The 18,074-nt window shown below is 35.2% G+C and overlaps 1 protein-coding gene across 4 annotated transcripts in view; it reads left to right on the top strand.

Annotated features, from left to right (window-relative positions):
- The window catches only part of MAP3K5 (mitogen-activated protein kinase kinase kinase 5), a 314,935-nt gene that overhangs the window by 240,860 nt on the left and 56,001 nt on the right, over positions 1-18,074 (top strand). For all 4 annotated transcript variants that reach the window (XM_007484616.3, XM_001380729.5, XM_056818868.1 and 1 more), the window contains exons 17-20: positions 1,767-1,903; positions 3,185-3,290; positions 11,413-11,570; positions 15,946-16,123. In XM_007484616.3, coding sequence (XP_007484678.2) covers positions 1,767-1,903; positions 3,185-3,290; positions 11,413-11,570; positions 15,946-16,123 — 579 coding nt within the window. The remainder of the gene's footprint in view (positions 1-1,766; positions 1,904-3,184; positions 3,291-11,412; positions 11,571-15,945; positions 16,124-18,074) is intronic.

Below are 18,074 nucleotides of genomic sequence, written 5' to 3'. Positions count from 1 at the left end.
TCTTTTCTTTGACAATTTTTTCACTTGATCATTATCCATCTACACTTTATAGATATGTGTGTCATCCAAGACTGTCCTGGGCCTCCTCTTTTTTCTCTATACCTTCTCTTTTGCTAATATTATCTGGGTTTAATTAACATCTCTCTGAAAATGTGTTGTTCTACTATACATATTGCTCCCCCAGTTAACTTTGGGGCTCCATGAGAGAAATTTATCTCAGTTTATTATTTGTATCCCTAGTGTTTAGTACATAGTATTTACTAAATGCTTTTTTCATTCATTTATTTACTCATTAATTTTCCAAATGACTCAGAAATCTAGCTGTCTAGACTTAATGTCTCTTTCTTGAATTCTAGCACTACATGACTGATTGCTTATTAGACATTTTCACTTCGTTGTCCCAGTGACATCTCAAAAAGGGAACTCATCTTTCCCCAAAAACCTTTCTTCTAAATATCTCTATTTCTGTTGAGGGTACCACCATTCACCCAAGCATCTACCCCTCCCATTTACCTATCTATGACTGTCTATCAAGACTCTATCTTTTGTGTTCCTCTCTTCACACTATATTCCCATCTGTTAGTGAATTCATTAGTCCTCTTAGGTTCAATAATCATCTTTATAACTTCTCTCAGATCTATTTATTTAACCCTACCTAGCCTTTTTCTGTAATTCTAGTCCTACATCATTAGCTGCTTATTGGATATTTCCAACTGGATATCCCTATCGGATATCAAACCTAATATATCCAAAAGTAGCTCATTATCTTTCTCCACCAAGCTGCTGACCCAATTCTCCTGTATTTGTGAAAGCACCATCATCCTTCTAGACATGAGGGTTTGCAACTTCTTAATCATATTGGACTCTGGACTTTGTATTGCTTCCCATATCCAATCCATGGCCAAGTTTTATCAATTTTCTTTCTAGAACCTCTTTTTTTTTTTAAACCCTTACCTTCCATCTTGGAGTCAATACTGTATATTGGCTCCAAGGCAGAAGAGTGATAAGGGCTAGGCAATGGGGGTCAAGAGACTTGCCCAGGGCACACAGCTGGGAAGTGTCTGAGGCCAGATTTGAACCTAGGACCTCCCGTCTCTAGGCCTGGCTCTCAATCCACTGAACTACCCAGCTGCCCCCTAGAACCTCTTTTGTATACATTCCCTTCTATCTTTTCATACTACAACCATCCTAGCCCAGGCTCTCACCATATCTTTTTTGGACTATTGTGTTCACCTCTTTATGAGCCTCCTTGTCTCCAGTTTCTCCCAGCTCCAATCTGTCCTACAATTGGCTCTGAAATTATTATTCCTAAAGTAAAGATCTTAAAATATCACAACTCTCCCCATCACCTACTATATCTTACTTTTCCTCTAACCTCCCCCACATTCGAGGCACAGATAACTACAATTATTACTGCTATGGAATTTATAATGACTATGGAATCAGACACCCATCTTTGATCACTACCTCTGTAGTAATTACTCCCTGTGTAGTAAGTAGACTTAAGTTTTTTCATCTCTAAAATGAGGAAGTTGGATTGATTGTCCCCAGAGGTGCTTTCCAGCTTTAAAGTCATAGTCCTAGAAAAATATGAGTTCCATGAGAGCAAGGACTAGGTCAATTTTTTTATAGCACTCAGTATAATGACATATGCCCAACAGGCATTTAAACATCTGTTGAACTAAATAATATACTTATTTGAGTTCTGAAAGCAACTTTTTGAATATTTTTCCTAATGAATATTTTTCTTCACTGACACATTCCAGGAAGCCTTTCTGCTCTTCTTCGGTCAAAATGGGGTCCCTTAAAAGATAATGAGCAAACTATTGGCTTTTATACAAAGCAAATTCTTGAAGGATTGAAATATCTTCATGATAATCAGATTGTACACCGGGATATAAAGGTAAGATTCTGTTTTTCTTTTCCACAAACTGCATAGATAACTTTATGGATAAAGGGGTATTTTTGTGATGCTTTTTTATGGTCACCTTTAAATTACAAAGTTGAATATATAAATTATAATAATTTGGTATTTTAGCATCTGTAGTTTCAGAATACTACCCCACAATACCTGGAGTATATCATCTTCAGTAGTTTCTAGGTCCAAATAGTTTGTCAGCTTATAACAAACCTGGAGGTATCTCCCTGAACTTTACTGGACTAGTCCTTGGAGGACCCAAATGAAATCTTATTGGCAAGCATTTCCCAGTGTGTCAGAAGTGCTATAGCTTATGTTTCAGTGGCATAGACTTTGATAAATCAAAGCAATCTCTACCACCCCAGGGAGATATTGGGAGAGAAATTTAGTAAAGAATTATTTTTCTTTTCTATCTGTTAATTTTTTGTGAGCATTTATTATCTCTCCCCCTCATTATTTCCCCTACTGAACGATTTTTAAAATCCTCATAACAAATATATATAATCCAGCAAAACAAATTCCCACATTGCCCACATCAAAAAAAAAATGTCGGATTCATTCTGCTTTTAAAATCCATCACTCCTCTGGAAGAAGATAGATGTAACAGCCTATCTAATCATTTAATCACCAGTCTTCTGGATTTATGGTTTATTGTTGCTTTGCTCAGATTGCATCAATCAGAGATCTTAAAGTATGAAGAATTGCCTTAAATGTGATAGTAGAAAATTCAAAATAATAGGAAAAATAACCTTTTCTCTCAGATGATATCCAGAAATTAAAAAAAAGAAATTCAGCAATATAAAAAGATAAGATTGAAGAAATAATCGGGCTATTATAACATCAGTTATTATATTGATTAACTGTTATATCTAATAATTGGCAATAATAACTGACCTTTTTATGCCACTTTGAAGCTCGTATCACCCTTTATATACATTGTATCATTAGGTTCTCATAACAGTCCTATGATGTAGGTACTATAAGTATTCTTATCCATATTTATGGAGAGCAAAACTCAGTCATGGAGAGGTTAAGTCATTTGTCCACCATCATCCAGCTAGTATGTATTAGAGGCAGGATTTGGTCTTACATCTTCCTAAATGCAAGTCTAATATTCTACTTATTACTGCCTTTTACCTCTAAAAGTTTTATTTTAGAAAATTCAAGTGTCTGACTAAATCTGAATTATCAAACTAAGTCCCCACTTTTACAGTATTATCTTTTCACCTCTAACCTAATGTTGAATAAAAATTCCCTGTTCTGTAGGGTGACAATGTGTTGATCAACACATATAGTGGAGTTCTCAAGATCTCTGATTTTGGCACATCGAAGAGGCTTGCTGGCATAAATCCATGTACCGAAACTTTCACTGGTATGTCTTATTTTATTTTTTTCTTTTAGGGTGAAAGTATCTGTAAGAAAAGATTGACCATAAATATGCTACCACTTTCATAAGTGGTGTCCATGAGCTAACATGATTTTGCATTTGGCACCTTTTGAATGGATTTGTAAAATGTTCATTAAAAAAGAATTTTCTACTCTGTTAAAAAATCCTCTCGATAAATAAAATAAAAACTGATATTATGAAAAGACCAATCAACTACATAAATCATTATTATTTTTATTAAAAGAGAAGAAAACCAAATTACCTGTGTCAAAACCAAAAAGAGTGAATGCACTGCCAATGAAGATTACAGCAATTAAATTACAGCAATCAGTAGGAGCTATTTTGCCCAATTACACACCAATAAAACTGATCATCTAAATGGAATGGATGAATATTTACAAAAAATACAAATTACCCAGATTACAGAAGAAGAAATAGAATATTTAAATAATCCCATCTTAGAAAAAAGAAACTGAACAAATCACCAATGAGCTTCCCAAGAAAAAATAGATCTCCTCATTCTCTACTCCAATAACTCCCCCAGGCCTTTGCTTCTGAGGTCAAAACCTATAGTCATCTTTGTTGCTCTCATTTCTTTTCTAAAAATCCTTTAATCTCTTGGGCCACCTCTAACCACTTTTAAAGCTACCAAAAGGTTCTTTTCCTTAGCCCTGCCCCTCTGCTGAGCTTCTTACTCATGCATTAATCACTTCCCATTTTTATTATTACAGTTGCTTTTTCATAGTTTTGTTTACTCCCTGTGGCTCTCATTCTCTATCCCACCACACAAATAACTCTGTCTGGCTTTAATTCAAAAAGAGGAAATGACTCACAAATTCAAGGAGGAGAGTATCGGGCTGGGGACAGGAGAGGAGGGGAGCTTTCCTGAGATGAGGCAATGCAGTGGAAAGGAGGAGCCATCTCTAACTTAGTCATAGGAGGCAGGAGGGAAGACAAAGTCTCCAGAAGCAGAGTGAACAGGTGAGAAATAAACAGAGGAGATTTGTAGTCTATAATCAACTATTAATAGTATTTGGAAATAGAAGAACACCTTTGTGGTTATAGATTGTCTTTCATGTTAAAAGTCAATTTAACCAAAATATGCTCATAGTTAAATTAATTTAAATTAAGTTAATTTAAAGAAAAAAGAAAAGAAACATGGGATGGGTAGCTAGAACAAGCCTTCAGTATACCACCACAGGCCTGCTATTACATCACCAGAATCATACTCAAATACACCTTGGCTGAATCAGTGCTGTAGCTCCTAGGATCCCCCTCGGGGTTACCCTACAGGCTACTATGAAGTGTTAGGACTTTAGTGGCATGTGTACTGCAATAAAACTTTATACTCTCCTTGTGATAAATATAGTGATGCAGAGCTGAAGAGTTTGTGTATCTTTTTTTAAAACCACATATTCCTAGGTTTTATTAACAAAACAAACAGAAAAGACTTGAACAAATTCTTCCACACTGTTCAGTCATTTTTCAGCTGTGTCCGACTCTGTGACCTCATTTGGGGTTTTCTTGGCAAAGATACTAGAGTGGTTTGCAATTTCCTTTTCCAGCTTATTTTATAAATGAGGAAACTGAGGCAAACAGGGTGGACTTGCCCAGAGTCATACAGCTAGTAAGTGTCTGAGGCCAGATTTGAACTCAGGAAGTTAATCCCAGCACCCTCTCCACTGTGCCACCTAGCTGCCCTTCTATTAGAATAGACATGCACACATGCATATGTGAATAAATGTATATAATCTACATACATATGTGTATAGATTATATATGAAGTCAGCATAAATCAAAACCTGAAAGTAATATTAAATGTAGTATCTAGTATTATGATATATTAATAAAAATTCATTATATTACTTTCATTTATATTGCTATAATATATGTAAAAATATATTGCTTTCAGATTTTGATTCATGCTCTTTACTTCATCCTCCAAATCAGAGTGATCTTTATCCCAGCATGGGGGTAAGGAGAAGATTTCATTTATAACATTAATCTGTTCAATGCTAGCAAATTTACAGTTTCTTCCTTCTTTGTCTCTAAAGTCTCTTACCTCAGCATCAGACTTAAGTCTTACCAACACTCAGTAAAACTCATAGAACAAAACCCCACCTTAAGTATACTTTTTATTAGCAAGATATAAATCTGATTCTCCTAGCAAATCTGGGAACATGATTTTTTAAATTATCAGAAAGCTTTTAAAGAATGAAGTCATTAACAGAGTGTAACTTAGATCATTTGATAGATACAAAAGACTACCAAGAAGAATAACTTAATATAATCAGCTGGATAGTGAGCAAGTGAGCAGTTGTAGAGATGATCTTCCCTCCAAAAAAAATTAGAATGCATTACATGGTATTTTTAATCACTTTTAACTTATTCAGTTATATTTTATTTCAGTTGATTTTCATATTTACATCTTTAATTACACACTAGCTAGTGGCAAGGAATAAGTGGAAGCATAGTTTTCTAAAAGAGAGCACTCAGTTTGGAGTCAGTGGACCTGACTTCAGGTCATAGCTTATTTCCCATCTGTATAACCTAGAACAGTGTGTGTGTGTGTGTGTGTGTGTGTGTGTGTGTGTGTGTGTGTTGGTTGGAGAGGACCAAAGGCCAACTGAGTGCCAGGCACTCTGCTGAGTAAATGACAATTATCTCCCTTCTCACTTAATTTATCTGGGTCTCAATTTTCTTCTCTGTAAGGCCAGAAGTCAGAAAGACTCACATTTCTGAGTTCAAATATGGCCTCAGACACTTACTAGCTGTGTGAACCTGAGCAAATCACTTAACCCTGTTTGCCTCAGTTTCCTCATCTGTAAAATGAGCTAGAGAAGGAAATAGCAAATTACTCCATTGTCTTTGGCAAGAAAACCCAAATATGTTCATGAAGAGTCAGACATGATTGGACAATAATAACTGGAGAAAGAAACTCGGTATAAGGAGGTAGAAGGTTATAATGAAAAGTTCAAGGGCTCTGAAGTCAGAGAACCCGAGTTCATATCCTAACACTTAACTCCCTTTGTGACCTTTGGTAAATCACTTAAGCTTTCTGGACCTCCATTTTCTGATCTGTTGAATAAGGAGTTTGGATTAGATAGTCTAGTGTTCTCTCTGATTGCAAATGATAAAGGGGCTTAAGTTCCATATGAAGATTAATTGAAGTAATTAGAGTTTCTTAATCTAGAAAAGAGAAGGTTCATAGAGCAGACGTCAAGACTTCAAGTACTCAAAAATCAAGTCAGCCATGGAGAAGATAGTTTATATCTGATACTCTGTTTGGCCCCACTGGGGTTATCTGAGAAAACCAAGAAAAATGGGTGGTAGTTGCAAAAAAGAAAATTTAGGATTGATGTGGGGGGGGGGGGCAAATCCTTTAACAAACGAAGCCATACCACACACACACACACAAAACAACAAAACACAAAACATCAGCCATAATAGAATGGCTGATGAGATTCCCTTTATTGAAGAGATCTCCAAGGCTGGATGATGCCTTATAGGATGTATTGGCCTGGAACTTCTCATTTAAGTATGAGCTAGATAAAACAAGTCCTTTCCCAATTTGAAATTCTGTGATATTTGTTTTGTTTTGTGTGTTTTCCACTGGATAGAAATATATTGCCCTATTTTTGAGTCAAGGTTAAAGAGCCATCTACTATATTACTTTCTCCCAGAATATGATTGTAGAAGTGACCTCAAGCCTGAATGGGGTCCCCTAGAACCTGATGACAAGGTTGGAAACTATCATTCTGATAATGAAGATAATTAGAACCAGTTATAATGTGAGTGGCATTGCCTGTTTCATAGAAGGTACTGCTTAAATGATTGTTCTCTTTTCCTTCCTACCTGCAAAAGTAACATCCTGAGAGAGGGTTTGTAAATATTCTTCTGTACCTGATGGAAGGTCTGTAGTCATCAAGAGATTAGTGAATTTCTTAACTCCCATCAGAGAGAAATCGATCTTCTTATAAATTAGAGTCAGTAAATTTTTATTAAGCACCTACTAGCAGACACTGTGCTAGGAATACAAAGAAATACAAAACATAGTTCCTGCATCTAATCCAACAACAATAAGTGATAGAGCTGGGCAGGATTGAGCCCAGGTTTCTGAATCTAAATCTCAAACTTTTCAATGTTGGTTGTAGAATGAATGGCAAAGACGCAGGAGAGTGGTCTGAAAAATCCAGAAAAAAAGAGTGGAGTTTTAAATGGTCCAGAGTTTATATAGTGTTGTCAAGTTAGAGAGACACTCACTGTACCAGACTGACAATAACATTCTGTATCCTAGAAAAGAATACAGTGGAGGAATAATACATTTTTAGGCTCTACCAAAACCTAAATGTTTGTTTCTAGTTGTTTCAGACTGACTCTTCATGACCACTTTTTAGGGATTTTCTTGGCAAAGATACTGGTGTGGTTTGCCATTTCCTTCTCTAGATCATTTGACTGATGAGGAAACTGAGACAGATAGGGTTGAGAGACTTGCCCAGGGTCACACAGCTAGTAAATGTCTGAGGCTGGATTTGAACTTGGGAAGATGAGTCTTCTTGATTCCAAGACCAGTGTTCTATCCACTGCACTACCTGGTTACATTATTATTATTATTATTATTATTACAAAGTAACTGATAAATTGAAGTTCCGAAGTGGAGTTAATAGTTTCTGGAAGGCCAATACTTTAACATCTGCAAAACAAATTATTTTAATTATGTATTGGGGTTAATAGTTAATTTTGGCTTTCAAATGAGCAGGTAGGTGGCACAATGAATAGTGCACTGGGCTCAAATCCAATCTCGGGCACTTAATAGCTATGTGAACTTGGATTTGTTACTTAACCTGTCTGCCTCAGTTTCTTCATCTGTAAAATGATCTGGAAAAGGAAATGGCAAACCACTCTAGTATCTTAACAAGAAAACTCAAAATGGGATCACGAAGAATTGGACATGACTGAAACATGATTGGGCAATGACAAAAAGCCTAAATAAAATACCCAACTCTATTTGCTCAGTTTTTCCATGTTCTCCAAGAAAACTTCTGATAATTCCATTCCCCAAACACCTTGATAAGAAAGGTCTTAGATATTGAACAGAAGTGTTATAATTAGTGGAATGGCTTTTTGCCAGTTCTAGATTACTATATTGGCACCTAGTTTCTCAGTCAGTCTCTTGTAGGAATAGTTGACATGAATCTTGTTTCCTAAAGTCTGATCAATCACTATTGAGTAAACAGAGAACACTGAATTTTTTTAAAATTAAAGATGAGGTCCAGGGGTCAGGGTGCTGATTTCTCTCCCTTTTAAATTCAACAGGGAATGGCAGACCATTTTAATTGTCATAAGATAGCCAACAGAGGAAGATAATGCAATATTATTAACAGATTTATATCACAAAATTACAGGAAGAAGTAGAAAGTTGCATATGGAAGCCACTTAAGTTAGACCATTCTAAGAACTTTGGATATATTTGTTCACATGCCATCTCCCCCAGAAGACTGTAAGCTCCTCCAAGGCAGGGGCTGGCTTTTGCCTCTTTGTGTATAGGCATCCTGAACTCAACATATCCAACATTGAACTCATTATCTTTGCCAACAAATTCTTCCCCTCTTCATAATTTCTTGTTACTGTCCAGAGCACCACCATCTTCCCAGAGTCACCCAGTTATCATACCTATCTCCTCTCTCCTTCACACCACATATTCATTTTGTTGCCAAGACCTCTTGGTTTTCTTCATGACACATCTTTTTTGCCCTTTCTTCTCTCCTCTGACATTTCCACCACCCTAGTTCAAGACTTCATCCCTGGGTGGTCTTCCTGCCACAAGTCTCTCTCCACTCCAGGCCATATCTACTCAGGCATCAAAGTGCCCTTCCTTAAACATAGGTTTGGCCATCTCACCTCCCTACTCCAGTGACTCCCTATCAAACAGAATATCTTCTGTTAGATGTCCAAAGCCCTCCATAGCTCACCCCTGCTCCCCGTTTTTCCAGTGTTCTTACACCTTATTCTCTAACCCTACTCCCAAGTATTATCCAATCCAGTGACGGGAATTTCCTTGCTGTTCCTCAGATAAGACCCTCCATCACCCACTTGACATTTTCTTTTTTTTTTTAATATATTTTATTTGATCATTTCCAAGCATTATTCGTTAAAGACATAGATCATTTTCTTTTCCTCCCCCCCACCCCCCATAGCCGACGCGTAAGTCCACTGGGCATTAGATGTTTTCTTGATTTGAACCCATTGCTTTGTTGATAGTATTTGCATTAGAGTGTTCATTTAAAGTCTATCCTCTGTCTTGTCCCCTCAACCTCTGTATTCAGGCAGTTGCTTTTTCTCGGTGTTTCCACTCCCATAGTTTATCCTTTGCTTATGAATGGTGTTTTTTTTTCTCCTGGATCCCTGAAAGTTGTTCAGGGACACCCACTTGACATTTTCATTGGCTCTCCTCAGGCTCTAGGATACTCTCCCTCCTTATCTCTTCCTCCTGACTTTGCTAACTTCTTTCAAGTCCCAGGGAAAATCTCATCTACAGGAAGCCTTTCCCAATCCCCCTTGATTCCAGGGCCTTCCTTCTCATGATCATTTCCAGTTTCTCTTATCTGTATCTTGTTTGTACCTTTCTACATGGTGTCTCTCCGCCCTTAGACTGTGAGCTCTATGAGAAGGAGAACTGTTTTTACCTTTCTTTGTAGCTCTAGTACTTAGCCCAGTGCCTAGGGCCTAATAAGTACATAATACATGTTTACTGACAAATTAAAAAACAATAATTGTTTACCATTAATACAGTTTAATATCAGCTCATTCATTCTGCCTTAGATCCATAAAGAATAAAAAGAGAGTAAGGTCCCCTGTAGCACTATCTGGTTGAATATAGAGACCTAGATAATTCAGGAGGGCTGTAATCTGGGTTCTTTTCTTTAGCAGGAAATGAAGGAAATGATTTATTTTGCCAGTCTTACATTAAATGTATGTAAATTTTTGGGGAAAGTTAGGACTCTAATCTGGGTTAAAGATCATACAAGTTCTTTCCTTAGTTGTTAAGTATTTGGTTTAAAAACAAAACAACAACAACAAAAAAAACCTCCTACCTTCTGTCTTAGAATCAATACTATGTATTGGTTCCAAGGCAAAAGAGCAGTAAGAGCTATGCAATGGGGGGTTAAGTGACTCGTATACATTTGAACCCAGGATCTCCTGTCTCTAAACCTGGCTCTCAATCCACTGAGTCACATTGCTGCCCCGCCCCCTTTCCCTAGTTTTTTTGTCCATTTAAATTGAAAAAAACAAACAAAAACCAAATCATGTTCTTAAGTATTAATAGTTCCCTGGAACTGGATATTGTGGGATAAAAAGGCTAAGTAACATTTGTTATTGTAGTTGAGTTTTGATTATTCTAATGCTGCTAATTTTATTAATAATTAATTCTTGAGTTTTAAAGGTATAAAATTAAAGAAATTACTTTAGTTCTTTGCAGAAGTAGTTTTGTTTGTTTTTACATTAATGGGTAATGGCATAAGAGTAATTTGTAAAAGTTGTTGATGACATTTATATAATGAAAAGCCCTGCACTTTGGTCAAGAAACAGAAAGTATTGAAATGACTCATGTAGCAAAAGATTCAGAATTTCAAATTAATTCAACATAGTGTCTTAGAAGTCTTTCCCTGTCATAGTATCTGAGTGGAGCATGATACTTGCAAAAAAATAAAAAGAAGAAGAAGAAGAAAAGGAAAAAGAAAAGAAATTACAAGTTCTCTTCTTTGTCATGCTTCTGATATTTTGCTGGACTTTGGGGAGAATCACTTAACATGTTTTTGCCCTATTAGCCACTGCCTGGGAAATAGGAGAGCATGTCCTTGTTATCAAATAATGTTGATCATCCATTTTTGTTACCTTTATAAAAGGATTTTTTTAATTGTACTATTTTAGTACTATTACTATGTACTGTAGTAAAAAAAAAATCTTATGAGACCCTTTTCCTCCCCACCAGTAGAAGGTAGAGACCAGCAAAGATGGAAACTAAAACTCAAAGCACATTTTACAAACTACTTTCCCATCACTAAGGAAATAAACTCATTAGAAAATACATTTGAACTATTTCCAGGTACACTTCAATATATGGCACCAGAAATAATAGATAAAGGACCAAGAGGATATGGAAAAGCAGCAGACATATGGTCTTTGGGCTGTACGATCATCGAAATGGCCACAGGAAAACCACCATTTTATGAATTGGGAGAACCTCAAGCAGCTATGTTCAAGGTCAGATTTTTCTTAGATACCATGTTTCACATAATATCTTATTTAAACTAATATGCAGAAGAATTGATGGTTAGGTACTAAATGCATGTATATATGTGTCTTTTATATACTTTTCTCAAAGATATTGAAAATTTTGGAAATATGTTTCTAGATCATATATGATGCAACAAACCTGGATTTAAATAATGAAACCTTAGTATGACAACATATTATATAATATATACTGGGGAAAGGCTATATTCATAGGTTTCTCACTAGTTTATATGATGTGAGATATATAGTATGGATATAAGAAGTCTGGAAAAAAAATAGGAGCGCATTTAAATTATGTTTTCAACTAGCCAGACTTTGTTAGAGCTTGTTACCATAGTTGCCACTAAGCAATCAAGTACCAAAATTTCTATTTCTTATGCTCCCTCTACCTTTCCTTTTATTCTGTCGGAGGCTATAATGACCACTGAAGTCCTTAATTATAACTAATACATATATGGAATTTTTATATTTGTGAAGTTCAAATTTCTCATAATACCCATTTAGAAAGTGTAACCTTCCTAATTCTGAGTCTTGCCACCACCACTTATTGTGTCACCTTGGATAGCTGTGCCTCCAAGAGATTGGGTGACTTGCCCAGGTTTATATTGCTAGTAATTGTTAGAACCAGAATTCAAATCTAGGTGGTTTGAGTCTAAATTCAATGCCTTTTTGATTCAGTTTATAAAATTATCTGAATTATCTGACCATTCAGTTAATTGGAGTGAGTAGCATTTTCACTTGCCCTGAACTAAAGAGAGTATTTTGACCATCTAATCAATTATCTTAGAGGCTGGGGAAGAGATGTGTTCCATCTGAAGATCCAGCAAACAGATTGTGTGTGTGTGTGTGTGTGTGTGTGTGTGTGTGTGTGTGTGTGTGTAATACAATCTGAAAACTGATTCTTTCTGCTAATATAAGTAGATGTACCCTTAAACAAAACTCTGTAACATGCCAGAGGCAGTGTGTTATTTTAGAAAGAATATTTATTACTTTTGAAGGCAAGAGATTTAACACTATTTTTGGAGTTGGAAGATGAGTTTGAATCCTCTCTCTTCAACTTGTTGCATCACCCTAGAAAGTGGTTTAAAATTCTGTAAAGCCCAGTCGTTTCATCTGTAAAATAGACATAATCATAATTGCATTATCTGCTTGGCTGGATTGATATGAAAAAATGTCAAAATGTTGACTATTACTTCAATATTTTAGTTTTCTCAATTCTAAAATAGGATTAAATGTATATGCCCTTCATATCCTTTTTAGCAATGCTACTTGAATAACAATCTTTTGAAACAAGGAAAGTGAGTTGTGATCTTTGGGGAACAAAGAATATGTAAATTATCCTTGAAGACCAAGAATAAAAAAACTTATTAGCCTACAAAAAATATTTCACCAGACTTCCCTTTGGGAAATTTGCAGGTATAAAATAAATATAACCAACATTTTCTCCTACTTTCCTGGCTTAAGTAATCATTTATCTTGACTAGTAGTCTCAAGGCAGTTTTTTTTTTGTAAAGTAATATTATTATCATTATAGTAATACAATAAACCTTAATTCCTGTTCCCTTATTCCTCCTTCAACATCCTGCCTGACATAGGAAATAACTCTTTAGGGAAGTTATGCAAGAACTTATCACAGCAGTGGGAAAATTTATTGAATCCACAAAATTTCCTTTGTCCCTTCACAACCCGAGAGAAGAGGCTTGGTTAGCCCAGTTTTAACAAGCACCACCAGCACCAGCACCAGCACCATCCCTATTTGGGTCTTTGGAAAGAGAAGCTCTTCCTGTGTTCTTCAGGCTAACAAATCAAATAAATTGGGAGGAAAATTCCCCAGCCACAAAGTTCCACCATGCCTTCTATGCTATTCTTCTACCAAAGTGGACTTTACATCTTGGTGGGTAGAGACTGTGGGGTGGGGAAAGTGGCAGGTGCCCAGACCTGTGATTTCATTAGCACGGGAGACCTCCCAGAATAGAAACTTTCTTCACTGATAAATATTTACAATTCTTCTATAGTATTAGGAGCATTTATCAGGGACTCTGAGATATTAAATGGGTTAGCCATAATCACATAGAGCCCAGTGCTCCTTGTCTCCATGGTTAACACTTGATCCACCATGCCAGTAGTTCTTTACTTTTTTTTTAAGCCCTTGCCTTCCCTTTTACATTCGATACTGTATATTGCTTCCAAGGCAGAAAAGTACTAAGGACTAGGCAATGGGGGTTAAGTAGCTTGCCAAGGTAACATAGCTAGGAAGTATCTGAGGCTGGATTTGAACCACAGGACCTCTTATCTCTAGGCCTGGTTTTCAATCCACTGATCTACCAAGCTGCCCCCATGTCAGTAATTCTTACCCTTTTTTTTTTTAACATGGTGATAGTTTGGTGAGGCCTATAGGCCTATTCTCAGAATCATGTTTTAGATGCATAAGAAAAATACATGGCATTACAAAAGAACCTAATTATATTTAAATAAATATATAATATTTCCCTAATTAGGTTTATGGAACCCCCCCCAGAAAGTATATCTAATTGTATTGAAATCAGTTATATTTAAATAAATATGTATTTTTTTCTACTTAAGTACATGGACCCCAGGTTTAAAAAAACACATTGTTATTCTCTTTTATAGAAATGGTCATTTTGATAGATGTTATGCTATTTTTTCCACTGTAAAATCCATCCCATTTGGGAAAATTTTAATGTATATTTTTCCATATCATATGATTTCTACCCTTGGGTTGTAATTAATGGGGCTTAATCTGATCTAATGTTCATTTTTAGTCATCTTTGAATTTATCAAACCATACAGGGTAGTATATCTTATAGAAATTTATAATCATAGATGTTGGGAGCTAGAAAAAATCTTAGAGATGTGTTAGTAAAATATTCCCATTTCCCTCCTCCCTTTAACTTTTACTTATTCCTTTTTTCAACATCCCATTTATTTCTATTATACTAATATCTGCCCTTCTTGCTACTGAATCCCTTGTATTAATAAAGCAAAACTCAACCAACAAAGCCTCCATGTCTGACAGTATATGCATCATTCCGTACCTATTATCTACCGTTTGTCACCCAAGAGGATCTAAAATTTTTTTCTCTTTTCTCTTGAACCATGATTAGTCATTTTTCTATTCATTTGAGTTTGTCAATATTTTAGTGTTTTTATTTAAGTTATTAGAGACCCTATGCTCACATTTTGTAGATGAAAAGACTAAGATTCAGAGAGCAAGTGATTTGTGCAAAGCACATTAATGGTAGAGCTAGAACTGGAAACCAATTTTTCAACCTACAACATCAGTATTTGTTCAGATATACCATCCTGCTTCCCTGTGACATCCAAGATTTTTAATATTTTTATAGGTATAAAATAAAACCTTCATTACAATATCTCTACTTTAGAAAGAGTAAGAAAACTTACTATCACTTCATAAATTACTTAATCTCTAAATTCTTATGTGCTGTTAACTAATCATAATAATAGGTAAAAAAAGGAGTGAATACATATTTTATTTTAATGTCTTCTACTAGTGACAGCAAAATTTATTGACAAACATTTTTAGTGCTTATTCTACCTTATAAATTCTATTCAGTTTTTGTTCAGTCCTCCCAGCTTGTCATTTTTTTATGTCCTTAAGCAGAAAACACATGAGCAATTCATTTAGAACCCATTAAGGCTACTTTTTAAAAATCATGTATCCTGGATCAAAAGCATGAAAATATCAATAAATAAAGAGAATAAAGCTTATAATGGGAAATTTTCAAATTAGTATAAAATAAAGGTAATAATTCTCTCTTAAATAGATGAGTTAAAATATGGGACACTTCATTTGTAAGAACATATCTGTCTTTCAGATAATGCCTTCTGTGATGAAAGGAGAGTAAAAAGGAAATGGGACACTTGTGGATACATTTTTTTAATAACTTTTTAAAATGGAATGAAGTTTAAAAGGAATCACAGATATAAATAGGACAATTTTGAAGGTAAAAAGCATAATTATGCTTTTTTATGTGTGTTAATTAAGTTAAAAGGCAAGTGTTGTGAAATGGAAAAAAGTAGGTGAGGAACATAAAATATCAGTTCTTAATCAATACTAACAAATTCCATCTTCACTATTTCATTTATGAAAATCTTGCCAGAATCTAGTGATGTTCACAATAAATTCTAGTGGGCAGAGCACTGACTTATGACTTTGAAATGTCTGGATCTGTTGCCAGATTTACTAATTATTCTGTTAATCTTTGAAAGTAAGATATCTTTTAGTTAGGGGATTTAATGAATAAGATGTATGCATAGGAGGTAAGAAGATGTCATTCCACTTATTTTTTCTTTCTCTTAGGTGGGAATGTTCAAGATACACCCAGAGATCCCCGAGTCCATGTCAGCAGAGGCCAAGGCTTTCATATTGCACTGTTTTGAACCAGATCCTGACAAAAGAGCATGTGCCAATGATTTGCTTGATGATGAGTTCTTAAAAGTTTCCAGTAAAAAGAAGAAGACACAGCCTAAACTTTCAGGTATGTGCCTGCATTGAAATAGGGACAAGGCAGCAGGCATAGTGACTCACACCTGAATCCCAGAAACTCAGAGACTCTGACTCCTAGATCTCTTAAGATAAGGAATCCTGAGCTCCAGTGGGCAGAGCTAATTGGAGAGTCATATTGTTTGGCATTGGAATAGTGAGTCCCTGGGAGAAAGGATCCACTAGATTGCCTAAAGAAAAATGAACAGACCCACATCAGAATGGAGCAGTTCAAAGCTCCTCTTCTGATCAGAGTGAGACCAAAGCCATGACCTTTTAAAAAAATGGGGGAAAAAAAAGAAATAGAGAAAAAAAATTAGTCCCAGCAGAATAAAGTGTCAGATAAATTATGAATGAATAATTTTCACCAGTCCTCAACTCTCACTGGGAGTCAGGGATGATGAAGTTAGAGATTAGAGAGTCTGTTCTTTATAGTATCTTAGCTAAAAAGAATGGGGCTACATCTTAACATTCTATAGCTTCAAGTCCTAGAAAAAGGCATGAGATTCATTGCTTTGTTGTTTAGCTGGTACCTAGACTACACTAAATAGAACTTTAAAATACTCTTGTAGTTGCTGAGTAGCATAAATGGCATATCTTTTTAAGCCTCGGCTGTTAGAGAATACCTTTGGTACTTTCAAGGACATCTCTGATTTTTTAATAAAAATAAATGAACAATCCAGTTATTAAAAAAATATATGTTAAAGTACTGTTAAAATTACAATGCTCTGGAGACTGTATTTTAATTTATAATGATTTATTAAATAGTAAAAAGTGGATCAGAGAAAGAAAAGACACAAAGCCACATGGCAGGTCACACACCTTCTTCTCTAGCTAATCCTAGCTCTCTGCTTACCTTTGATATAAGTATATTAAGTAATCAGTATAAACTATAAATATAATTAAGTAACAGTTTATTTTAGGATAGGGGAAGGAGGGGAAGGGAATTAGAATGATCTATTTTAAACCCAAAACCAAATTGCTAACCCCACTATCTAATAATATCACTACTTACAAATCTAGCTAACTACAACTATTTAATTTTAAGCCCCTTAGTATATAAAATTGGGAAAGACTTGAAGGTTACAGGAAGAAGGGTCAAAGGAAGTCTCACTGACAGTTGTCCTCTTGTAGTCTTGAGTAGATCTGCTGGTAAACCTCTCAGCATCAGTAGGATTCCCAGGGACAGAAGGGATCATGAGGAAAAGCCACAGGATAGAGAACTGGCTAGCTATCTAGGTCCACCCTAGAAAGCCTAGACTTTTACTCAGCTCCTGACTTCTTAACTATCTCCTCCTGAGAAGAAACTGTCTGTGTCCTCTTTGGAGTTTTGAAATCTTGCTCTTGGACCCTGCAAGATTTCCTGCTCCTGCTTTGCAACTTGCTCTTGTTCCTGCTAATTTCCTATATCTTTATAACAGTTCCCCCCTTTGCACAAGTTTTCAACACTATTTGTGTTCTTTGTGTATTTGTGCACTAACAAATTTATATTTTCTTTAAACTAAAATTCTTACCCCAAATAATTAACAACCTACATTCATCTATCTTCTTATCCTATCTAATACTATGCTATTCTAAGGATTTAATCAAGGAAAGGAAAAAGGAAATTATACAATAAACAATTACAGAGTTCAAAATACAGATCAAAGAGATGAAAAAGTCAAACAAGCAAATAACATCAAAATCAAAATACAAATTTCATGCAAAATGTTAAAATCATAAAATACTACTCTTATCAACTAATACAGAAAATTCTATTACTATTACAATGTATAAACAGCAAACTTAGATAAAAATTTTGAAAAAATACAACAAACACAACATTGCATAAGTTTTATAAAAAAAATTAAACCAAGCCATCAAACTTGCTTATGCAAAATACATTTAACAATAAATAAAAATTAAACATAACCTTATTTTATGTAAAGAACTTATCAAATATGATC

Source organism: Monodelphis domestica, chromosome 2 (assembly GCF_027887165.1).
Source record: "Monodelphis domestica isolate mMonDom1 chromosome 2, mMonDom1.pri, whole genome shotgun sequence".
NCBI classification, from domain to species: Eukaryota; Metazoa; Chordata; class Mammalia; order Didelphimorphia; family Didelphidae; genus Monodelphis; species Monodelphis domestica.
The sequence above is the reverse complement of the archived record's forward strand: the minus strand, read 5'-3'. Positions and strand labels throughout refer to the sequence as shown.